General features: G+C 51.0%; 1 protein-coding gene across 2 annotated transcripts in view; it reads right to left on the reverse strand.

The window, feature by feature from the left end:
* Positions 1-3,640: 3,640 nt before the first annotated feature.
* HS3ST3B1 (heparan sulfate-glucosamine 3-sulfotransferase 3B1) overlaps positions 3,641-19,453 on the reverse strand; it is a 43,309-nt gene continuing 27,496 nt past the window's right edge. The window contains exons 2-3 of one of the 2 annotated variants that reach the window (XM_039227365.1): positions 7,510-8,157; positions 3,641-3,654 (exon numbers count right to left, since the gene is read on the reverse strand). In XM_039227365.1, coding sequence (XP_039083296.1) covers positions 7,539-8,157 — 619 coding nt within the window. In that variant the 3' untranslated portion in view covers positions 3,641-3,654; positions 7,510-7,538. Of the gene's footprint in view, positions 3,655-7,239; positions 8,158-19,453 lie in introns of those variants that run through there. The other variant, XM_039227364.1, reaches the window with a different exon arrangement.

The following is a 19,453-nucleotide window of genomic DNA, read 5'->3' on the forward strand; positions in this document are numbered from 1 at the left end:
TAGTTAAGCAGGTCTTAGGTACCTTGAAGACCCTTTACTGGTGAACAAGAAGCCTTAGTCTCTGCTGTCATGGAAATGGCAGACTAGTGCTGGGGAAAGGCAACAAAGGAACACAAGGAAGCGCAGAGGGAGGACCCAAGATGGCGGAACAGCGTGGAAGGTTTTTTTTGAGTCTCGCATCCATGAAATATAGCCAGATCAGTACATTGCAGCAAGTGCTATGCAGGAAAGGGATTGGATTCTCTGAGCTACAATAAGAGCATAAGTTCATTTAGATTGGGGGTTGTCCCAATTCCCCATTATCCAAATCACCCCCAAACCTAGTAGCTTAAGACCAAAAGCAGTTATGATCTCACTTGATTTTGTTGGTTGACTGGGCTCAGCTGGGTGGTGCTTCTGATCCATGGTGAGGTCCACCATAGCTGCAGTCGGCAGAAGGGACCGAGTAGCTGGAACCCCCAAGATATGGCTGGCTAATATGGCTGGTGGCTGAGTCTGGATGTCTTCTGGGAGCTCAGCTGGGACTGTTAACCAAAACAGGCACACATGGTGTCTACATGTGTTTTCGGCTACTTACAGCATGGCAGCTGGGTTCCATGAGGGAGCATCCCAAGAGCGAGTGTTCTCGTTCTCTCTTTTTAAATGTTTATTTATTTCTGAGAGAGAAAGCATGAGCGGGGGAGAGACAGAAAGAGGAGACAGAGGATCTGAAGTGAGCTCTGTGTGGACAGCAGAGAACCCGACGCGGGGCTCAAACCCACAAATCTCGAGATCATGACCTGAGTCAAAGTCAGACGCTCATCTGACTGAGCCACCCAGGGGCTCCAAAGGGTGAGTTTCTAAGAGAGGGGAAGCAGAGGGGGCCAGGCCAGTGAAATGCCATGGGCACAGCCCTGTTTCTCTTGTCCCCTGATGGTTTAAAGCACCCGGAGACACGGCGCCCAGTGAGTGTGGGAAAAGGCTACCCAAGAGTGTGAACGCCAGCACGTGTGGCTCACTGTTAGAGAAGACCTCACTAAGGGACAGTTTCCTGCAGATGGGAATGGTGCTGACATCTGAAAAATGAGTGTAAGTTAGCCAGGCCAGGAATTGGGGGCAAGGCAGCCACAAAGAGAATTTGGCTTCCTTGGGAGTGAAAAGAAGATCCTTATGGCTGGAGTGTGGGGAAGAGGAAGGAAGGACGGGTCTAAAATGAGGCTGGGTAGGTTTTCCAAGGCAAATGAAGGAGTTGAGGTTTATTTATCAGCAATGTGACAGGAGGCTAATGTTTAAGGATCTATATTTTTTTAAGCAGGAGGAACGCACAGTCCAATTTGAGTTTGTAAACGATTCCCCAAACTGTTGTGAGCAGAATACATTGGAAGCCGGAGGAGGCATGGGGGAGGCCAAGTGCAAGGTCACTGCAGTTGCCCAGTGAGACAGGATGGTAGCTGGTACCAAGGGTAGTGTCAGAGAAGACGGGAAGAATTGAAGCATCTTGGGAGGCTTCCTGACAGTCGCCGTGGCAGGACTTCACCATGGGTCGGACTTGAAGAATGTTACAGAGATGCCAAGGATGACTTCAAGTTTTCTGGCTTGAGAGGCCCATGAGCTAGCGGGATCAGGGGAGGGGATGTAGGAACAAGAACGAAGAGTTCCATTTGTGACACACTTTTATCTGAGATGCTTACGGAGACCTCTGGATAGAGGTAGCAAGTAGGTAACTGGATAAAGGAGACTGGAGCTCAAAGGCGGCCGAACTGCTGTTAATTTGCCTGCACTACGATCTTCTGCTTAAGCCTCCAGAACCATCCTCTCCCCTCCCCCCACACACTCAGGACTCCATCCCTGCCCAACGGCTTGCAGTTCCCAACTTGGCTGTGTTTATTCATGTCTCACTTTGCCCTCTGACCCCCTAGCCTTTCCTCCTTCCCTCCCCTGGCTACTTCCTGCCAGACCTGTAGGTACCAACCTCCCCCAGCTCTGCCCCAGATCAGGCTCGTATCTCTTGTCCCGATGCGATGCCCCACTGCACTTCGTCATGGCCCTTGTCATATTGCATTCCGCCGTTATCTGCACACATCCTTCAAATCCCCCCTGGAATGTGAATTCCTCGAAACCGGAAGCGTGTGGCCTTTAAGGTTGTGTCCCTAGCAGCAGCGAGCCCTCCATAAATATGTATTGAATGAATGAGCTGGTCTCAGACTCTAGACCCTTCTTGTTTCTTTTTTTTTTTTAAATTTTTTATGTTTTATTTATTTTTGAGAGAGAGAGAGACAGCGTGAGAAGAGGAGGGTCAGAGAGAGAGGGAGACATAGACTCCGAAGCAGGCTCCAGGCTCTGAGCTGTCAGCACAGAGCCCGATGCGAGGCTCAAACCCATGAACCGTGAGATCATGACCTGAGCTGAAGTCGGACGCTTAACCAACTGAGCCACCCAGGTGCCCTGAAAGTGGCATTTTAAAGGAATTCAGCTCTCTTTAAAAATATCCTCTATGATATATGCACCTATCATTCGCTCACAGGAGTACATTAGAGATAATCATATGAGGGCTGCCTGAAAAAACAGGACCCACCAGGGGGAAGCCGGGAAGTAGTGGCCACGATTTGAAATGTGGACAGAGCTACTGATCCAGACTTTCCTAAAGGAGACCACGAGTTACAAGGAGGTGAGCAGCCTCATAATTGCCTTGGTTGGTGAAAAGTCAGATAAAGAAGACAATGTGCTTGATCAGAGATACAAGGTCTTTAGTTTCAGAATGGGATGATATGAAGCCTATGCTCCTACGTGTGGATTCTCAAATTTTTGAGTGAATCAGAATTAGCGGGAGAGCTTATTAAATCCCGTATTTCGGATTCAGTAGCTCGCAGGTGGGGCCCGAGTCCTGGCATGGCTGGCAGGTTCCCAGGGGACGCTGATAGGGGTCCAGAAACCGCACTTTGAGAACCGTGGCTCTCAAGCTTGGCCATATGTGAGAATCGCTTGGGGAGCTTTTGAGGTTGTATTATTTTCTTTTTAAGCATTTTCCAGCTTTTTTGAGATCTAATTGACAAATATGATCGTGTGAGTTTAGGGGTGCCTGGGTGGCTCAGGAAGGAGATTGAGGGTCTGACTCTTGATTTCGACTCAGGTCTTGATCTCACGGTTTTGTGGGTTCAAGCCCGGTGTCGGGCTCTGTGCTCACAGTGCTTGGAGTCTGCTTGGGATTCTCTCTCTCCCCCTCTCTCTCCCCTCATCACGTCTCATGCCGTCTGTCTATCTCGAAACAAATAAACTAAAAACAATTTAAAACACAAAAAAACAGTAAATAATCATTGTGCAGAGGGTGTGTCACATCAAAAGAAACAAAGTCTCCTGCTATGGGGCAAAGATACAGATCTGCCGTGAGAACACTCTATACATGTGCAAAGAGGATGCTACTGTTATCCAAATTGCCCAGCCATCAATGCTTTTGCTTCATTGTACCTGTTACCCTGACACGGGTCCCCACACATGGCGGCTTCCACAGACCCACTCTGGCTGGAGCCTGAGGCAGTCAAAGCTGTGAGGCAGCACACGGTGGCCTTGGTGTTTTCGGAGGTCCACATATGCCCCTAGAAGGGGCTGGGGCCTCCCCATTGACCTGGAAGCCTTGAGAATCATTTACAAAAAGCCCGCCTTGGGGCGCCTGGGTGGCTTAGTCGGTTAAGCATCCGACTTTCGCTTAGGTCATGATCTCGCGGTTAGTGGGTTCGAGCCCAGCGTCGGGCTCTGTGCTGACTGCCAGCTCAGAGCCTGGAGCCTGTTTCAGTCTGTGACTCCCTCTCTCTCTGACCCTCCCCTGCTCACGCTGTCTCTCTCTCTCCTAGAAATAAATAAAACATTAAAAAAAAAAAAAAAAAAAAAGCCCGCCTCAAAGATTTGCAGATTAGCTGGATTCTGAAATCTGCAAGATCAACCTGCCTTCAGAATGCCTGTGTGTGTGTGTGTGTGTGTGTGTGCGCGCGCGCGCATCTGATTAGTTATTGAATCAAACAGCACTGCCTTGTCCATCCGCAGCACGCCATCAGACAGAAAAGCACCTGCAAGTTGGTAAAATATATTTTATTTGTTCATACAAAGAAATAGTATGAATTACCAGATTTTCATTTTCCTAGAAACCTCTTTCTCTGTGTAAAATTAATCTGTGTTATACATAGGACAAAATACTTGATTTAGTCTTTTATTTTTGTACATATTGGCTATTCTAACATCCAGGTTATAGAAGACACACTGCCCGAATTTGCACAAAATTTCAGATTACTGGGCTGAATGAACTCCGTCATAAATTAAGGTTACAAAAGCGAAAAAAAAACCTAACCACACCTTTAAGTTTAATGAACCGGCCTTGTTGAGAGAAACCGAAAAAGAAAAATGACACGGATGTCTGTGTCTGCGTTTGAGAAACACGCTTAAGTATTTCTAGTGTATTGGAAACCTTCTAGTTTCCTTTTTTACGTAAATATCCTGGCAGGATTTGAAACTGCTTTCCCAAAGGTCTAAACTGTACCTGTCACTCAACGTAACTTCCAAAGAGAATCCTATGAAAAAGATAACTTCTCTTCCTCCATCATCCAAAGAAGTATTTATTACGCGGCCAGTATACGTAAATACCTTTCCAGGTACCAGCTGCCAAGTTACCAGACTCTAATACAAACACCTCCAAGCAAACATGGGTTTCTGAGACAGTAAAAACCTCTCATTTTATTTCTCTTAGCCTTTTTGCTTTTAATAAGAAAACAAAACCAAGAGGGGTCAAGTACCCCCACTGAATAGCAAAACTTTTCCCATCAACCAGGAGAAACTCAAAACGTGCTGAGACAAAGGGCCAAACCATGAAATGGCGTTTGTCTTCTAACAGCTAAAAAACTTGAAGTTGGTGACCTTGGAGGTTGCTCGAACAGGAAGAGACTCAAGGCTGAATTTTATGTGTTGCTTAACTTCTGCTGCAGGAGGAAGGCATGTGGGGCTCGGGCTCCGTGATAACTAATCACATGACGGGGAGTAACCTGGGGCCAGATGCCGTTTCTGGGTCCATCAGGAACTAGGAGCTATCAGACCTCTAGGAAGAGATGTGCAGGAAGTTTGACTTATTTGTCTTCTCTAGAAAAACGTGCTCTAGTCCATCAGTGCTAATTATAGGCATCTGCTTGGACTGAAGGATTTGACCCAGAATACAATCTTGACTCACTTCAGGGCTCGTGACTCAATGACCCTCCCTCCCATCGATCTGAAAATTTCCCGTTTCAGTTTTAAGGCAGGGAAGAAACAACTTCATCAAAACTGTCCAGCTTGGAGACATGGCGGGGACCCGAAGGAGGAAGGAAAAACGCAGGCGCGTTTTCCTACTACTGGGTTTCTGCAATTCTACATCATGAGCCGGGTGGGGGCACCCATACGGCGGGAGAGCCGACCAGACAGGGTGGGGCGCAGCTCGTGGATACTGGCTTTTACTTTAAACTCTACTCTGTTGGAACTGAAAAGCGGCATTGGTGGGTTTAATTTCCAGTGGAGCTTTCCAAGGGGAAAAACGCACGACCAGTTAGCACCCCTTCTGCACACGTCTTGGTGTCCAAGTAGCAAGAAGAGAGAACCACAGCAGAGTTGGGGAGTCCCCCTAAATGGAGGCGCTATGGTACTTGGCAGAGGTGGAAACAGACCTTTGAAAGGAGCAGAACATCTGGGGATTGCATGGAGCACCCCTCCCCCATCTTCCTACACAGAACTCACATGGTGATAGCTTCGCTAGCCATGACCGGGCTGAAACCAGATTATCAACCAGATTATCAACGAGATGTCACCTAACGACCAGTGACCTCTTGATCGGTTTCTAAAGAGGAACGGTCATCTCTCTCTTTCCATACAAGTCTTCTTACTCTGTTGGGCACGTTACCCCGCGACGACGTACCAAAGAGTCGTTCCCGTGATCTGAGTGATCGTCCCGAGAATGCCCAGCGGAAACGGAACTCAAATGAAAATCCTCTGACGGCAGAAGCAGTTCTGGTTCGGAAAACAGGACAAAGGGAGTAGGTTCATTATGTGACATTGCTAATGGTCACCTAACTGCCACCGGAGAGGTCCTCAAAAATAATCCCCAATTGCTCGCTCAGCACAGAGGTGGGGGGGGGGTGCATTTTGCCATCAGCGGCAACAGTACTGGTGACCTTCTGCCAGGACCTAACTCAAACAAGGGGACCTCTTCACCTCCTCACAACAGTCAGGTGGGAGTGGCTCCGGGCAACTACAAGAGCTACTCTTCGTTCTCGTGGTCTGGCCGGCGGCTACAGGCTGAGTTGTCAATCTGAGCTGAGCAAGGGATTCTGAAGGGAGGAGAGTTCCAGTCATCAAGCAAGGGACGGGGGGGGGGGGGGGGGGGGGGGGGGGGGGGGGGGGGGGGGGGGGGGGGGGGGGGGCGGGGACTCGCTTCTTCTGCTGGCCGCCTGTCCTTCTGGCGGGGGTTTGTCTTTTCTCCCCACAGAGGTCGTCAGTCTACCGGGATGTGCCCAACGCCATCTGGCTCTGCACCTGGCAGCACCCCTGCGACTCTGATGGGGAGGGATGAACTTGACCTCCTTTGGGTCTTGACACCCGGCCTCTGTGCAGTGTGTGCCGGTCACTCTGCTAGGCTAGGGGAATTCTTTGGTGTGTCAGAGCAGAGTTGTCTGGCCTGGAGAACGGAGCACGTGCACACATGCAAATCAGAGGTTGTCTGTATTTCTAAAGCAGCACCCAAACATCACACACACACACACACACACACACACACACACGCACACACGCACACACCCAGGCATACACGTGGGGCCTGGGAAGGAGGGGCTACCGTCTGCATCCACTTCAAGTGGCTTCATGAACCAGGGACTCGGGCAGAAGAGGACACAGGGCCGTCTTTCAGAATCATACGCCCAAGTCCATGGACCCTGGCACACGGGGCTCCCAGATCAGAGGCGGGGGCTTCCCTGCAATGGCACGGACTTCCCTAGGAGCTGAGTAGACTTGGGGAACAGCCGCAGCGCTGTGGTTTGGCGTCTGCGTCCTCGGAAATGTCAACACAGGGACGAGGAAGCTGCTAACAGGAGACGGGACCCTGGGGGAGGGGGGGCGCAGGGATGTCTCACGTTCCCGCCGAGAAGTGCGGGGGGAGGGGAGACTGGAGCCGGACTAGGAGACCCCAAGCCACGAGGAGACGGTGAGTGAATTCAGACAGCGATCGAAGGCTGCGTACCCGTAACAACAAAAATCTCAAGTTGTGCTTTTCTTCTTTTTAAATAGAATGGGGGACGGGGACGGGGAAACACGGAAGCACCATCAACTGTTGAGGGAAAGAAAAGATGAAACACCTTGGAATGTGAACGGATTACAGAAGCTAAACTCTCTAAAGAGCATGTGGCTAGGCAGCTTAGTGAATTAATCGCTTATGAATTAAAAATAAATTATTATAAAATAGATTTCTGTACATTTTACATACATATAATCTCTCTCGGTAACAGAAGCCAAGGGGTAAAGTCATACGGGCCCCCGGGTGGGGGCGGGGGATGAGCTCAGTCCCAGCCGAAGTCCTGGCCGGTCATCTGGTAGAACTTCAAGTTGAACGGCCGGTAGAAGTCGCGCAGCCGGCGCACCACCTCGCGGTCGATCTCGGGGTGGGGTCTGCCCTTGGTCTTGCCCAGGCAGTGGGGCTTGCCGCTGCCCTCGGCCTTCTTGAGGCAGGGGAAGCCCTTGGTCTTGTTGAAGTAGAAGTGCTTGTCGGTGATGATCCTCTTGAGGCCCAGGAAGTCCTGCACGCGGCCCAGCTCGCCAGCCGGGTCGCTGATGAGCCGCTCGCCGCTCACGAAGAGCATCTGGCCGATGGGGAAGTGCCGCAGCCAGAGCTCCAGGTGCTTGGCGTAGATGCCGATCTGGATGGCGCTCCACGACGTGTCGATGAGGCCCGCCGTGCGGTTCTTGAACGTCAGGCTCTCGAAGGTGGGGATGTCCGGCCGCTTGGACAGCGTCTGCGTGTAGTCCGAGATGGCCCGGGTCACTGGGTCGCGCACCACCACGATCAGCTTGGTGTCCTTGGACATGGCCGAGATGCGCGCGGGCGCCTCGCGCGTCACGAAGTAGCTGGGCGTCTTCTCCATGGTGATCTGCCCGTCCAGGGTCCGCGGCATCAGGTCCCTGGGGAAAGCAAGCAGAGCAGAGTCGGGCTCAGAAGGGGACACCTCTTTGGCTGCACGTCTCTGTGGCGAGACTATTTTTTTAATGTTTACTTATTTTCTGAGAGAGAGACAGAGCGGGAACAGGGAAGGGGCAGAGAGAGCGGGAGACACAGAATCCGAAGCAGGGCCCAGGCTCCGAGCTGTCAGCACAGAGCCGGATGCCGGGCTCGAACTCACAAACCACGAGACCATGACCTGAGCCGAAGTCCGACGCTCAACCAACTGAGCCACCCAGGCACCCCATTGTGGCGACACTTTGAATCCCGGCTTCCCTTTGTTACCGGGAACGGGTGCAGAAATGTGAAAAAGTGCAAACAGAGCTTTGTACCTGAAAGGTACGTTAACATCCCCATCTCGAGTTTGGAGGCCAGATACTATCTGTGCGGAATATGAAGGCGCCTTCCTCCAAGACAGAAAGAGTAAGAGAGGAGTTTCTCCACATCCTGTCGTGGGCACCACCTCTGCCTCACTGTGCAGGGTATCCACTCTACGAGTGCCCCAAACATCAGGTGTCATGATGCAACAGAGGCCATTGGCCTCTGGATTCGTACCCTTCCTAATAACAGCTCCTGGAGCTCCCAGGGACCCCGTTGCCCATCAGTCCTCACTAGCCTGTCTCCGTGTGCTCACCAAGCCTTGGCACGTGTGCGGTGGGAACCGAGGGGACCCTGACATGTCTCCATGTCCCCCTGACCCATCCAGGCCGTACAGGCTTCAACACAGCGACCAGGGACAAAATGCCTTGACTGCAAAAAGCACACAGCAGGTGAAATCAGAAGGAAGTATAAACAGATGCAAACTTGCCAAGAGGAAATTCCCAAGAGCCAGCTCTAGAAGCTTCTAAAAAATACTTCAGATTCCATTAAAAATAAAAAAGACTTGTACGATCTCTATCACAGCATTAACTTAAACAAGTATGCAGACAAAACTGTTAACAACCTGTAAGAGATGCAGGCCATGATACGGGGCGCCGAGGTGGCTCAGTCGGTTGCACATCTGGCTTCCACTCAGGTTATGGTCTCATGGTTCATGGGTTCGAGCCCTGCCTTGGGCTCTGTGCTGACAGCTCAGAGCTTCGAGCCTGCTTTGGATTCTGTGTCTCCCTCTCTCTCTGCTCCTCTCCTGCTCACACACACACTCTCTCTCTCTCTCAAAAATAAACATTAAAAAAGGAAAAAACAAAGCTGTTTTGTGGTGGCAGTTAGCATTGAAAGTAACAACAATTGATGATGGAAGGTTGTGACTTATATGCTCTCTGGATTGGGGCATTCCACCCTGTGAAATGGGAGTAATGTCCACCGAACATTCTTCAGTTGTCTGTAGGAGGTTTGTACGGGCAGAGAGTAAGGGATGTGGGCTCAGACATCAGACTGCCTGGGTTCAAATCCCAGCTTTCTGGTGTAAGCTGTGTTACCTTGAGTAACGTTCTTGACTTCTCTGGGCCTCTGTTCCTCATCTGTAAACATGAAGGTGAATGTATCCACTTCACGGAAGTTCAATGAGGAGGAAGACCATTAACGATCAAAATATGCTCTGAACACGCTTGACATATGTAATTAATCCATACCAGCTACTGCTCCTCCGAGAGGATTATTTCCAGTATTACAGTGTTCAATCCGCAGCTTACAGCACATGGTGGGACAAAATCGAGCCCATGTGTGCACATCAAAAGGGAAGGAGATGTGTTAACTAATTGGAGACCAAGTTTTGGTCACGGACGTGCAATCTTCCATTAGCTCTGGGATAGAGGTTTCTGCCTGATTTCTACGTGCGCCCACGTAGAATTTTTAAAAAGACCATCTCCACATCATTTTTGACCAAATATTTACCTCTCAGTAGGGCATCCTGAACCTCCAGCCTCAAGCCACCCCTAATCTACTCTTCCTGAGCACATTTATGGAAATGATGATAGAAAGTTCTATCGCACGAGCCAGAAAGGGCCACATGCGGGGAGAGCTCCTCCTTCCAAAGCTAGTTTGGAAGAAGCAGGTCTTCCCTCAGGAAGAGGGTTTCACCGCACTGGAACCATCCCCGGCTTGAGCTAAGGCTGGATTGACCCACTTTGCCCATTAACTGCTTAGATGAACCTGGTGGTGTCAAGGGGTTAATGTGATGGAAGATTAAAGATGAGTCCTGCCTCTTGACCTATTTTGCATTTCACTCAAAAGCAGGTGGTGTCTAGAGTCACCTGGGTGGCTCAGTCGGTTGAGCATCCAACCGACTTGAGATCGGCTCAGGTCATGATCTTGTGGTTCGTGAGTTCGAGCCCTGCTTCAGGCTCGTTGCTGTCAGTACAGAGCCTGCTTCCGATCCCGTCCCCCTCTCTCTGCCCCTCGCCTGCTCATGCTCACTCTCTCTCTCTCTAAAAAATAAATATGAAAAAATAAAGGTAGAAGGAGTCTGATCAAGTCCAAGGTTCTTTCCCTGTATTAAGCCACTCACAACTGGACATTCATTAAGAGTTTACCATTCAGAACATAAGTGCTACTGTCATGACGGAAAGAAAGCCAATCACTTCCTCGGGGTCCCTGTAGGGGACCATGGGTGGGGTCTGTCCTCAGAGAGTCTGTCTGACCTAGCACGGGCTCCGAAGTCCGGTGCCTGGGTTGGACTCTCGGCATCCCCACTGACTGTGTGTGACCCCAGACAGGTCACCTTACCTATCCATGTCCCCGTTTTCTCATCTGAATCATGAAAAAAAAAAAGATGATGCATACGTCAGCCCTAGGGTTTTGAGAGGGCGCTGAAGCTAACGTTGACGCTGAGCACAATAGCTAGTTGGTGTCAAGAAAATGTTACCAGTTACCTTCTGTTTCACAGCATGTGGGTAAGGGTGTAAGGAAGCCAAGATTCGCAAACAGGGGACCGGTCACCTACTTGGTCCCCCCTGCGACAAAGAAGCAATGGAGAAGTCGCGGCTCTTTAAAGAGGCAAAGGGGTGGGTCAGAACCACCTCTGCACCTTTGCTGCCTACATTTTCTCAGTGTCCTTTCTGTATAATTTTTCATTAAAAAATTTTTTTACAGCTTATTTTGGGGGGGAGGGGCAGAGAAGAGGGGGACAGGGGATCCAAAGCAGGCTTTGTGCTGTCAGCACAGAACCCGATGTGGGACTTGAACTCCCGAACCGTGAGATCACGACCTGAACCAAAATCAAAGTTGGACGCTTAACCGACTGAGCTCCCCCCAGCCGCCCAGTGTCTATTTATTTCTTTATTTACTTAAAAAAAAGTTTTTAATGTTTTATTTATTTCTGAGAGAGAGAGAGAGAGAGAGAGAGAGAGAGAGAGAGACAGGATGAGCAGGGGAGGGTCAGAGAGAGAGGGAGATACAGAATCTGAAACAGGCTCCAGGCTCCTAGCTGTCAGCACAGAGTCCAGTGCGGGGCTTGAACCCATGCACTGTGAGATCATGACCTGAGCTGAAGTCGGACGCTTAACCGCCTGAGTCCCCCAGGCTCCCCCCTCAGTGTCCTTAAAGAAAGGTTACTAGGGCATTAACCGAAATGGCTCATCAGGCCATGGCAATAAGACACCACACAACAGAGCTAGTAAAAATGAAACTAGGAGAGCTTCACTACCATCAAGTCCAAAGGCAAAGCTTCCCTGGCCACAAAGAAAGTTCCTTCAACTGGGGACAGAACGGCCTGCGGGTCACCCAGGCCATTCTGGCTGCTACCAGCTCCGAGGGATCCCTCTCCCCCCAGAATGGTCAGGAGTCTGCACACATGTGGCAAAGAGCAAGCAAGGGGCCCCCAGGACTTTCTTTGATCCTGCAAATGACAGCCAGGGGGCTCTTGCCCCCGCCCGCTGGGGCCTACGGGCTGCTCTCCCCTTTGTGGCTGACAGCTGAGATGCACAAGTGGGTTCTCCTTCATTTCCACACATGCCTCCTGAACCCCTTGCATGGGCTTCCAGGGCCCCGCCCCCCATCCTCAGGTCCCAGAGCGAAGGCTTTTCTAAGCTTTCCTGGGCCCCCTCCCTCCCCTCCCTTCCCCAGCTGGGTCTCCTGTCCTAGTACTCAACACCTCTTTGGGCACAAGCGGTTCCCAGAAGAAACGATGAGAGCAGGTCACGGCCAAGGGCAAGGCTCCTCGCGTGGGCCCCACAGCCCCCCCCCCCTCCCGGCGGCCCCCACAGATAAGCAAGCCTCAGGCCAGCAGGGTAATTGAGCTGCTCATTATGAAAGCCGGTTTCTCAAACTGATCGTCACAGCTAATAATTACACGGCGCTTGCGAGCTTGCGGAGAAACTTCCACATGCATTATCTGGTGGAATCCCCACAACGTGCCTTTGGGGTACATCCCGCGATCCCCAGGTTACCAAGGAAGAAACAAGCGGGAGTGGAGAGGGTAGCTCATCTGGACGTAGGTCACCTGCGGGCGGGCAGTGGGGACCGAGTCACCCCCTCCAAAGCATCTTCTCCTTCCCAACCTCCCGTTTCTTATTAATCTGATGATGAGCACACACAGCCACACACCTGTCCCTCTCTTAAATAGATACCTGTCTTCCAGCTCCCCCCTCCCAGATTAGGATCTTAATAATAGGTATTTTAGTGCTGGAATCAGACGGCTGTGATCATAATTGTTCAAATATGAGTCCGATTTCAAAACAATAGAGCTCTTAGCCTCACCGACTCCGGCAGTTAGCTGTGCTGCATGGGGAGCCCGGAATATCAGCAACTGTGGAACAGCTATCCCCATCCAGTGCCCGCCCCTGCCCCCTCTTCGACATCTGGCACATTATCGCCATCAGACACTTGTGAAGCCAATAGGGCCAGGAAGTGTCTTTACAGTAAGTCCGAGGACGACAGGCTCACCCCCACCAGAACTGTCCTTAGCACGAGCCTAAGGGAGCCTGACCAGGCAGATCACTCACGACACAAAGCGGAAAGGACCCCACTTCTTTCATGAACCCTCAGATGTCAAGGCAGCCGTGTCACCGCTGTCAAAACCCAGCAATGACCAGCACAATGATCTTCTGGGAGTATCAGTGACCCCAAATTGCTGGGCCACAGAGCAGGGTACCCGAGGCCCCGGTGGGTGTGGAAGGGGCATGGCTGAGCTCTCCACGTGGCTACAGAAATAGACAAGAAAGCGATGGGAGGCTCACCCACGCAGCTCTGAACCGACTGCCAGGCCCCCCACATGGCCATTGTTTAGATGGTTTAATGCTCAGCCATGACCGACCGGAAAGCATTGTTCAGTGGTACCTGTGGGTCTGGAATGTGCCACACACTTGTCATTCACTCTGCTGATATTCACGCGAACCTAAGTGGCGATGCTGTGGGTACCCAGGGCCACGCGGTAGAAAAAAGAAGAAAAAGAAAAAAAAGGAAAAGAAAGAATTAACAAGGGGCGCCTGGGAGGCTCAGTCCGTTAAGCATCTGACTCTTTGTTTTGGCTCAGGTCATGCTCTTGCAGTTCGTGGGTTCAAGCCCCGTGTCAGGCTCTGCGGTGACAGCACAGAGCCCGACGTGGGGCTGGAACTCACGAACCGTGAGATCACGGGCTGAAGCTGAGCTGAAGTCGGATGCTTAACCGAGGCCCCCAGACACCCCAAGAAAAGGATGCCTGTTGTCCCTTGAGGCAGAGTGGGTAAGGAGAGGAGCCAGAACCCTCAGCGCCAGGACACAGAGCTAACCTGAGCCACTAGCCAGGAGCCAGCTACCTGCAGAGTCCCCTCCCATGCGGGGTTCGCTGCCACAGGGCTTTGGAGAGCGTCCCCAGGTCTAACCTGGCTCTAATATGTTCCTCTAAATGCCGGCAATTAAAAACAAACCTTCAGGCCCAAAGGCGTAGTTAATTCGAATGAGCCAGAGGAGTTCTAAAAAGCCCGACAACTGAGATGTTCTCCGCAGCAAATGTGGCCCTAATTTTCCTGTGTCTTTCTCTCTTGGTGACGCCCCCGGTCCAGCAGCTGAACTCCCTGTTTGAACTGGCAAATTACACAACAATAAAGAGGAAGATTATTCAAATGGGTGTAACCTTCCCAGCATAGCCAAGCAGATGCCAGAGACATTTATGCAAAGCAGAGGGAAGTGAGTGCCCAGGGCCGGGGACAAAGCCCAGGACCAGTCCACTGGGTCCTGGACTGGGCCAGTCTCCCACTCCGGCTGAAGAAACCGGGGAAGAGCCAGAACTCTGGGCCTGCCCCTTTCTCCTACTCCCTACAGGGAGGATGAGGGCCTTGTGGTTGCAGAAACATCCCCACGTTTTCTGAAATTCAATGAAGATTTTATTTCTTCTTTTAAAAATTTCTTTCAGGGGCACCTGGGTGGCTAGGTCTGTTAAGCGTCCGACTTGGGCTCAGGTCATCATCTCACAGTTCATGGGTTCGAGCCCCGCATCGGGTTCTGTGCTGACAGCTCAGAGCCTGGAACCTGCTTTGATTCTGTGTCTCCCTCCCTACCCCCCCCTCTCAAAAATAAACATTAAAACATTAAAAATTTCTTTTAAACTTACATATAACCCATCACCCTTGATGTCCAGCTCTGTGCATCGGAAAATGGTCCCTCGGGACTTAGATATTTTGACATCGCAGGTATAGTGTTGATTTAAAAAAACAAAGAAAAAAACCACCTTGTTTCCACGAAGGCCTCGGCTCTGGCTCTGGCTCTGGTCCCGCTCCTAACCGGCATGTCCCCCTGGCCACAGCCCTGACACGCTGGGCCTCAGCCTCTGGTCTGTAAAGCTGGCAAGGCCCAGAAGGCTACCATGGGCATGAGGGACAAAGTGCTCTAGTGATTGTCCCGGGGGCACAAGCAGGAACCTGTTCTGCTACGAATGAACAGAATGTTCTTAGCTTTTCCTCTAAGAAGCCCCAGTCCAGCCTCTGAGAATTCGGAACACAGAAGCGAAGAAAACAAACAGAACAATCTTCATGAAACAGAAGAATCGAGATTTCTAGAAAGGTTATTTCCCCCAAGCCAAAAAGAATAGGATAGAATAGAATAGAATAATAAAATGGAATGAAATGAAATGAAATGGAGTACCTCCTTCCTAATGCCTGCACAGTCCCAAATCTGTCTAGGACTAAGGATGTCCCCTTCAAACGGTAAGGCACAATCACATCAAAATCTTGTAGTCGGTGAGTTCAAGCCCTGCATAGGGTCTGTGCTGACAGTTTGGAGCCTGGAGCCTGCCTTGGATTCGGTGTCTCCCTCTCTCTCTGCCCCTCCCCTGCTCATGCTCTCTCTCTCTCTATCAAAAATAAATAAGATAAACATTAAAAAAAAAAAAAAGTAAGTAGAATGCCACCGGAGAAAGCCACACGTATCAGCAGCTCAACGCAAAGACAGTGGGGTCCGCAGAGATTAAGGGGAGGGGCGAGATGAACAGACGGTGAGAGGCACACCGGGTTTTTAGGGCAGTGGAAACTGTGTGCCCACGCCCATGCGATGTGCACACCAAGGTTGAGCCCTAACGGAGACTCCAATTTGGGAGACTGTGACGTGTCTAGAATCTGGGACACTATGACAAGTCTGGAACCTGGGAGACTAGGAAGTGTCCGGGCAGGTTCATCAGGTGTAACAATGTCCCTCTCCAGTGGACGATGTGGATGGTCAGGGATGCTCGTATGTCGGGGTGGGGGGAGGTTGTCCCAAGGGAATCTCAGCACCTTCCCCTCAATCTTGCCATGAACCCAAAATGGGTCTCAAAAGTGAAATTTACTTTAAGCCACAACATGAACCCCAAACAACACTAATATCTTATTGGTCTTCAGCTTCTTTTCTTTTCTTAATGTCTACTTTTGAGAGAGAGAGACAGAGCACGAGCAGGGAGGGACAGAGAAAGAGGAAGACACAGAATCCGAAGCAGGCTCCAGGCTCTGAGCTGTGAGCACAGAGCCGGATGCAGGGCTTGAACTCACGAACTGCGAGAACATGACCTGAGCCAAAGTCGGGCGCTTAACTGACTGAGCCCCCCAGGCGCCCCTTTGGCTTCTTCTCTGTGAGTTGTGGTTTTCTCCTGGGGGAATTTATGGGGTCTCATTGCATCACAGCCTTAGGCCTAGGCCACCACCATGTACCCTCCTCACCACAATCCGGTCCGTCTACACTCACTCTCCCTCTGAGTGGAGGGCTCTTCCTGGGATGCAGGGAGCCCAGCAGCCTGGCCCCACCCCCACTGGCCCCCCCACCCCAACCACCCAGCCTAAAAGAAAACCCTAAGTCCTACATAAAACCGAGAGTCTTATAACATATAAGACAAGGGATGAAAATGTCAAGCTTTCCACCTGTAAATATAGACCAAAAAAAAAAAAAAGATCTTATTTTATGAAAGGACACCCTGGGTCCATAGGGATGCGACTGCTCTGTCCCCTCATCTTGCAATGTTGGGATGCCTGAGTCCCTCTGCTCCCCAGGGGAGGAAGTGAGGGAGACAGAGCCAGTGGGGGTGGGGGGGGCGGGGAGCTTCAAAGCCACCAGACAAGTCCTGGAGGGGAAAGTCCCCAGCAGGCTGTGGGCTGGGGTGTCTCCCCCAGGTTTCTGTGGGTACTTCGTACCCCAGGCCAAAGTGTTAATGCATTTTCCGAGGGAAGGGAAAGAGGAGGCCTGGCCTGGTCCCTGGACTTTGTGTGGTAACCAGCGTGGGTGGGCTAAGCTCTTACCTTCTCCGAGGTCTCTCTTACCAACCCTAGTTACCCGGCACCCCAAAAAAACTTCCCCTGTGTCTTTCTACCTGGTGACCCTATAAGTTATAACTCACCTCCAGGGTCAAACACACCCAAGCTGGCAGCCTATCAGCCTCCCCTTTCCTCTCCTACAGAAAGCCCAGGCACCCGTGGACGGGGGAAGAAACTTCTAGAAACCCCGACTATGGACAATGCCGGAGAAGCCTCAACTCCCAAAGGTGGGTGTAACTCTGGGAAGTTTCTTCTTTAGAGCCGCTTTCTTCCTCCCGAGGGAGGCCGGAGGAGGGGCGGGGGTGGGCGAGAGATGTGTATCAGTTCAGGGGCCCCTCCTTATCTGGAACCTTCTTCCTTTCCTAGGGAGCCTCAAAGCCCACCCGTTCAAAGAGCCACATCTCCATAAATAATTATCTCCATTTGGGGGAGATGTTTGCATATCAAAGGACTCCTTTGGGAGGGTTTTAAAAATAATTTAAAATGAAATTGTAAGTAGTCTGTTGTTCTCAGGGTCTCCCGGGTCCCCAGGCCGGATTGCTAGGGCGGCCGGAAGTGATGTCATGATTCATTATAAAGTTTACTGGGCCTTTCCCCCCTTCCTTTTATTTTATTTTATTTTTCTTAAGGTAATGGGTAGAAAAGAAGAGAAATAACAAAAGGCTGGACTCCCCCAGGCCGCCTCCTCCTCCAACCCTCCCCTCTCTTTTCTCCACCCCCGGCCCCCAACCCCCACTGCAAGGATTTGGCCTCCATTGTCCAAGAATTTCAATACTGCTCAGAAAATGAAAAGCCGCTGAATGCCATAAGGGGGTGGGGCGCAAAAGAGCATCTCGCTCCTCTGGGTCAACTCAAGATGCCTTTCTTTTTGGCAGAATCCTCTGTTATAGACGCTGCTTCACAAAGGCCTGAGTTCCTGTTCCTGGAAGGGGCTGGGAGGGGGGAGTAGGTGGGGGAGAGGGAGAGAGGGTTTCAATTAAAAGCTAATAGGCTTTTGTGATGAGCTCTCTGGGGTGCTGCTCCCACGTTTATTGGACCTCACTGTGTGCTGGGACCAATCCTGCGAATCCAGAGGAATCTGTGTCCCATTTCCCGGAAACAAAACAAAAACATACGCAACAACAAAACAAAAGAAAAAAAATTGTTTTGGATCATTAGAAAGAAAAAGTTTTCTGGGAAGTGGACTTTTTAAGAAGGATAATTCAGCCCTGCCATGGGGTGGATCGGGGACAGCGCAGAGGACCCGGCGTGCAGGGAAGGGGACACCTGACCCCAGATGGAGGTGACAAGGTTCGGCCCCTGGTCTGCAGGGCTCCCTCCGCCGAGACAGGGCAGGGATGTGGTCTGTGATCGGCGCTGGCTTTGGGGTCAGTCACCACTGGGTGACACCCTGCCCCGCTGGCCGACAGCACAGGGCCAGCCTGGTGTGTTTCACAGGCTCCTGCGAATCACTCCCCGCCTTGACCCGAGGCAATCTGCCTTCCCCGCGCCCCTGGAAACTCGGTGCAAATGTTTGTAAACAGGCCTCCGCCCAAGAGTCCAGAAGCACTCAGCACCGCCGGTCATCACCTCATCACGGAGCTGAGGGAAATCACTAGCCCTTCCTGGGGAAGCTGTGGAGAGAACACACGGGGCAAGGGGAGGGGGCTTTCAGCACAGGGGATACAGAGCGCAGAAGCTGTGCGTCCTGGCTCCCGTCTCGGGCTCAGTTTCCCTGTATATGAAAGTTAATGGGTTGGGTTTAAAAGGATGCTCTTGGGCGAGGCCTGGGTGGCTCAGAGGGTTGAGTCTCCGACTTAAGGCTCCTAAGGCTCTCTGCCCCTCCCCAGCTTGCTCTCTGTCTCTCTCAATCATATATATATATATATATATACATATACACACACACACACATATATGTATGTTCTTGGGCTCTGAAATTCTAAAAGATGAGCCTGACCATCTCCATCTCTCCCACTCCACCCCTCCCCCACCTCCTCTTCAGCTCAGGCAGAGGCCAGAGGCCAATGTTCTATGCACCAACTTGTTAAACAGCCTGGTGCCTAGTGGAGTGGAAAGAAAAGCAGGTTCAAGGTCAGGCTGTGTGGCCTCAGGCAAAGTGCCTAACATCTCCGGAGTTGGCCCTTCCCCTCCCTGTAAAAGGGAAAGATTTGTTCTGCCTGGTTTACATGGAAAAAAAAATTAGATGTAGTTTGCAGGTGAATCCGCTCTTAAAGCAGCAAGATCCTACCCAAAGGTAAGGTGGAATGAACTCCAGTCCTATCTATTCATTATCTCCTTTGGCTCTAGATCCTAGGGGTATTGCTATGGAAATACCGCTAAGGAAAAAAGAAACACCAACCTGGTTCTCAAGTTCAAAGGCTCATGAAGACAACAAGTGTCTGAAGGAGTCTGGGCTCCCCTTAATTCTCCACTTGTGCTACGTAGGAGCTCTTGTTTGGACCTTTCTTCCTAGTTCCCTGGGAGGACATTAAGGACAAAGGAAAACGGAGCACCCATTCTTGGGTTGACTTCAATGCGTGAGTGTGGTGATCCAAGCCAAGAAGAATGGAAAATGAGACAGCCTTTAATAGAATGAAAACACAACCTACTTGGGAAGATTCTCTTTTCTTTTCTTTTCTTTTCTTTT

The sequence above is a fragment of the Hyaena hyaena genome, unplaced genomic scaffold (genome assembly GCF_003009895.1).
Source record: "Hyaena hyaena isolate Hyena2069 unplaced genomic scaffold, ASM300989v1 scaffold_27, whole genome shotgun sequence".
NCBI lineage: Eukaryota > Metazoa > Chordata > Mammalia > Carnivora > Hyaenidae > Hyaena > Hyaena hyaena.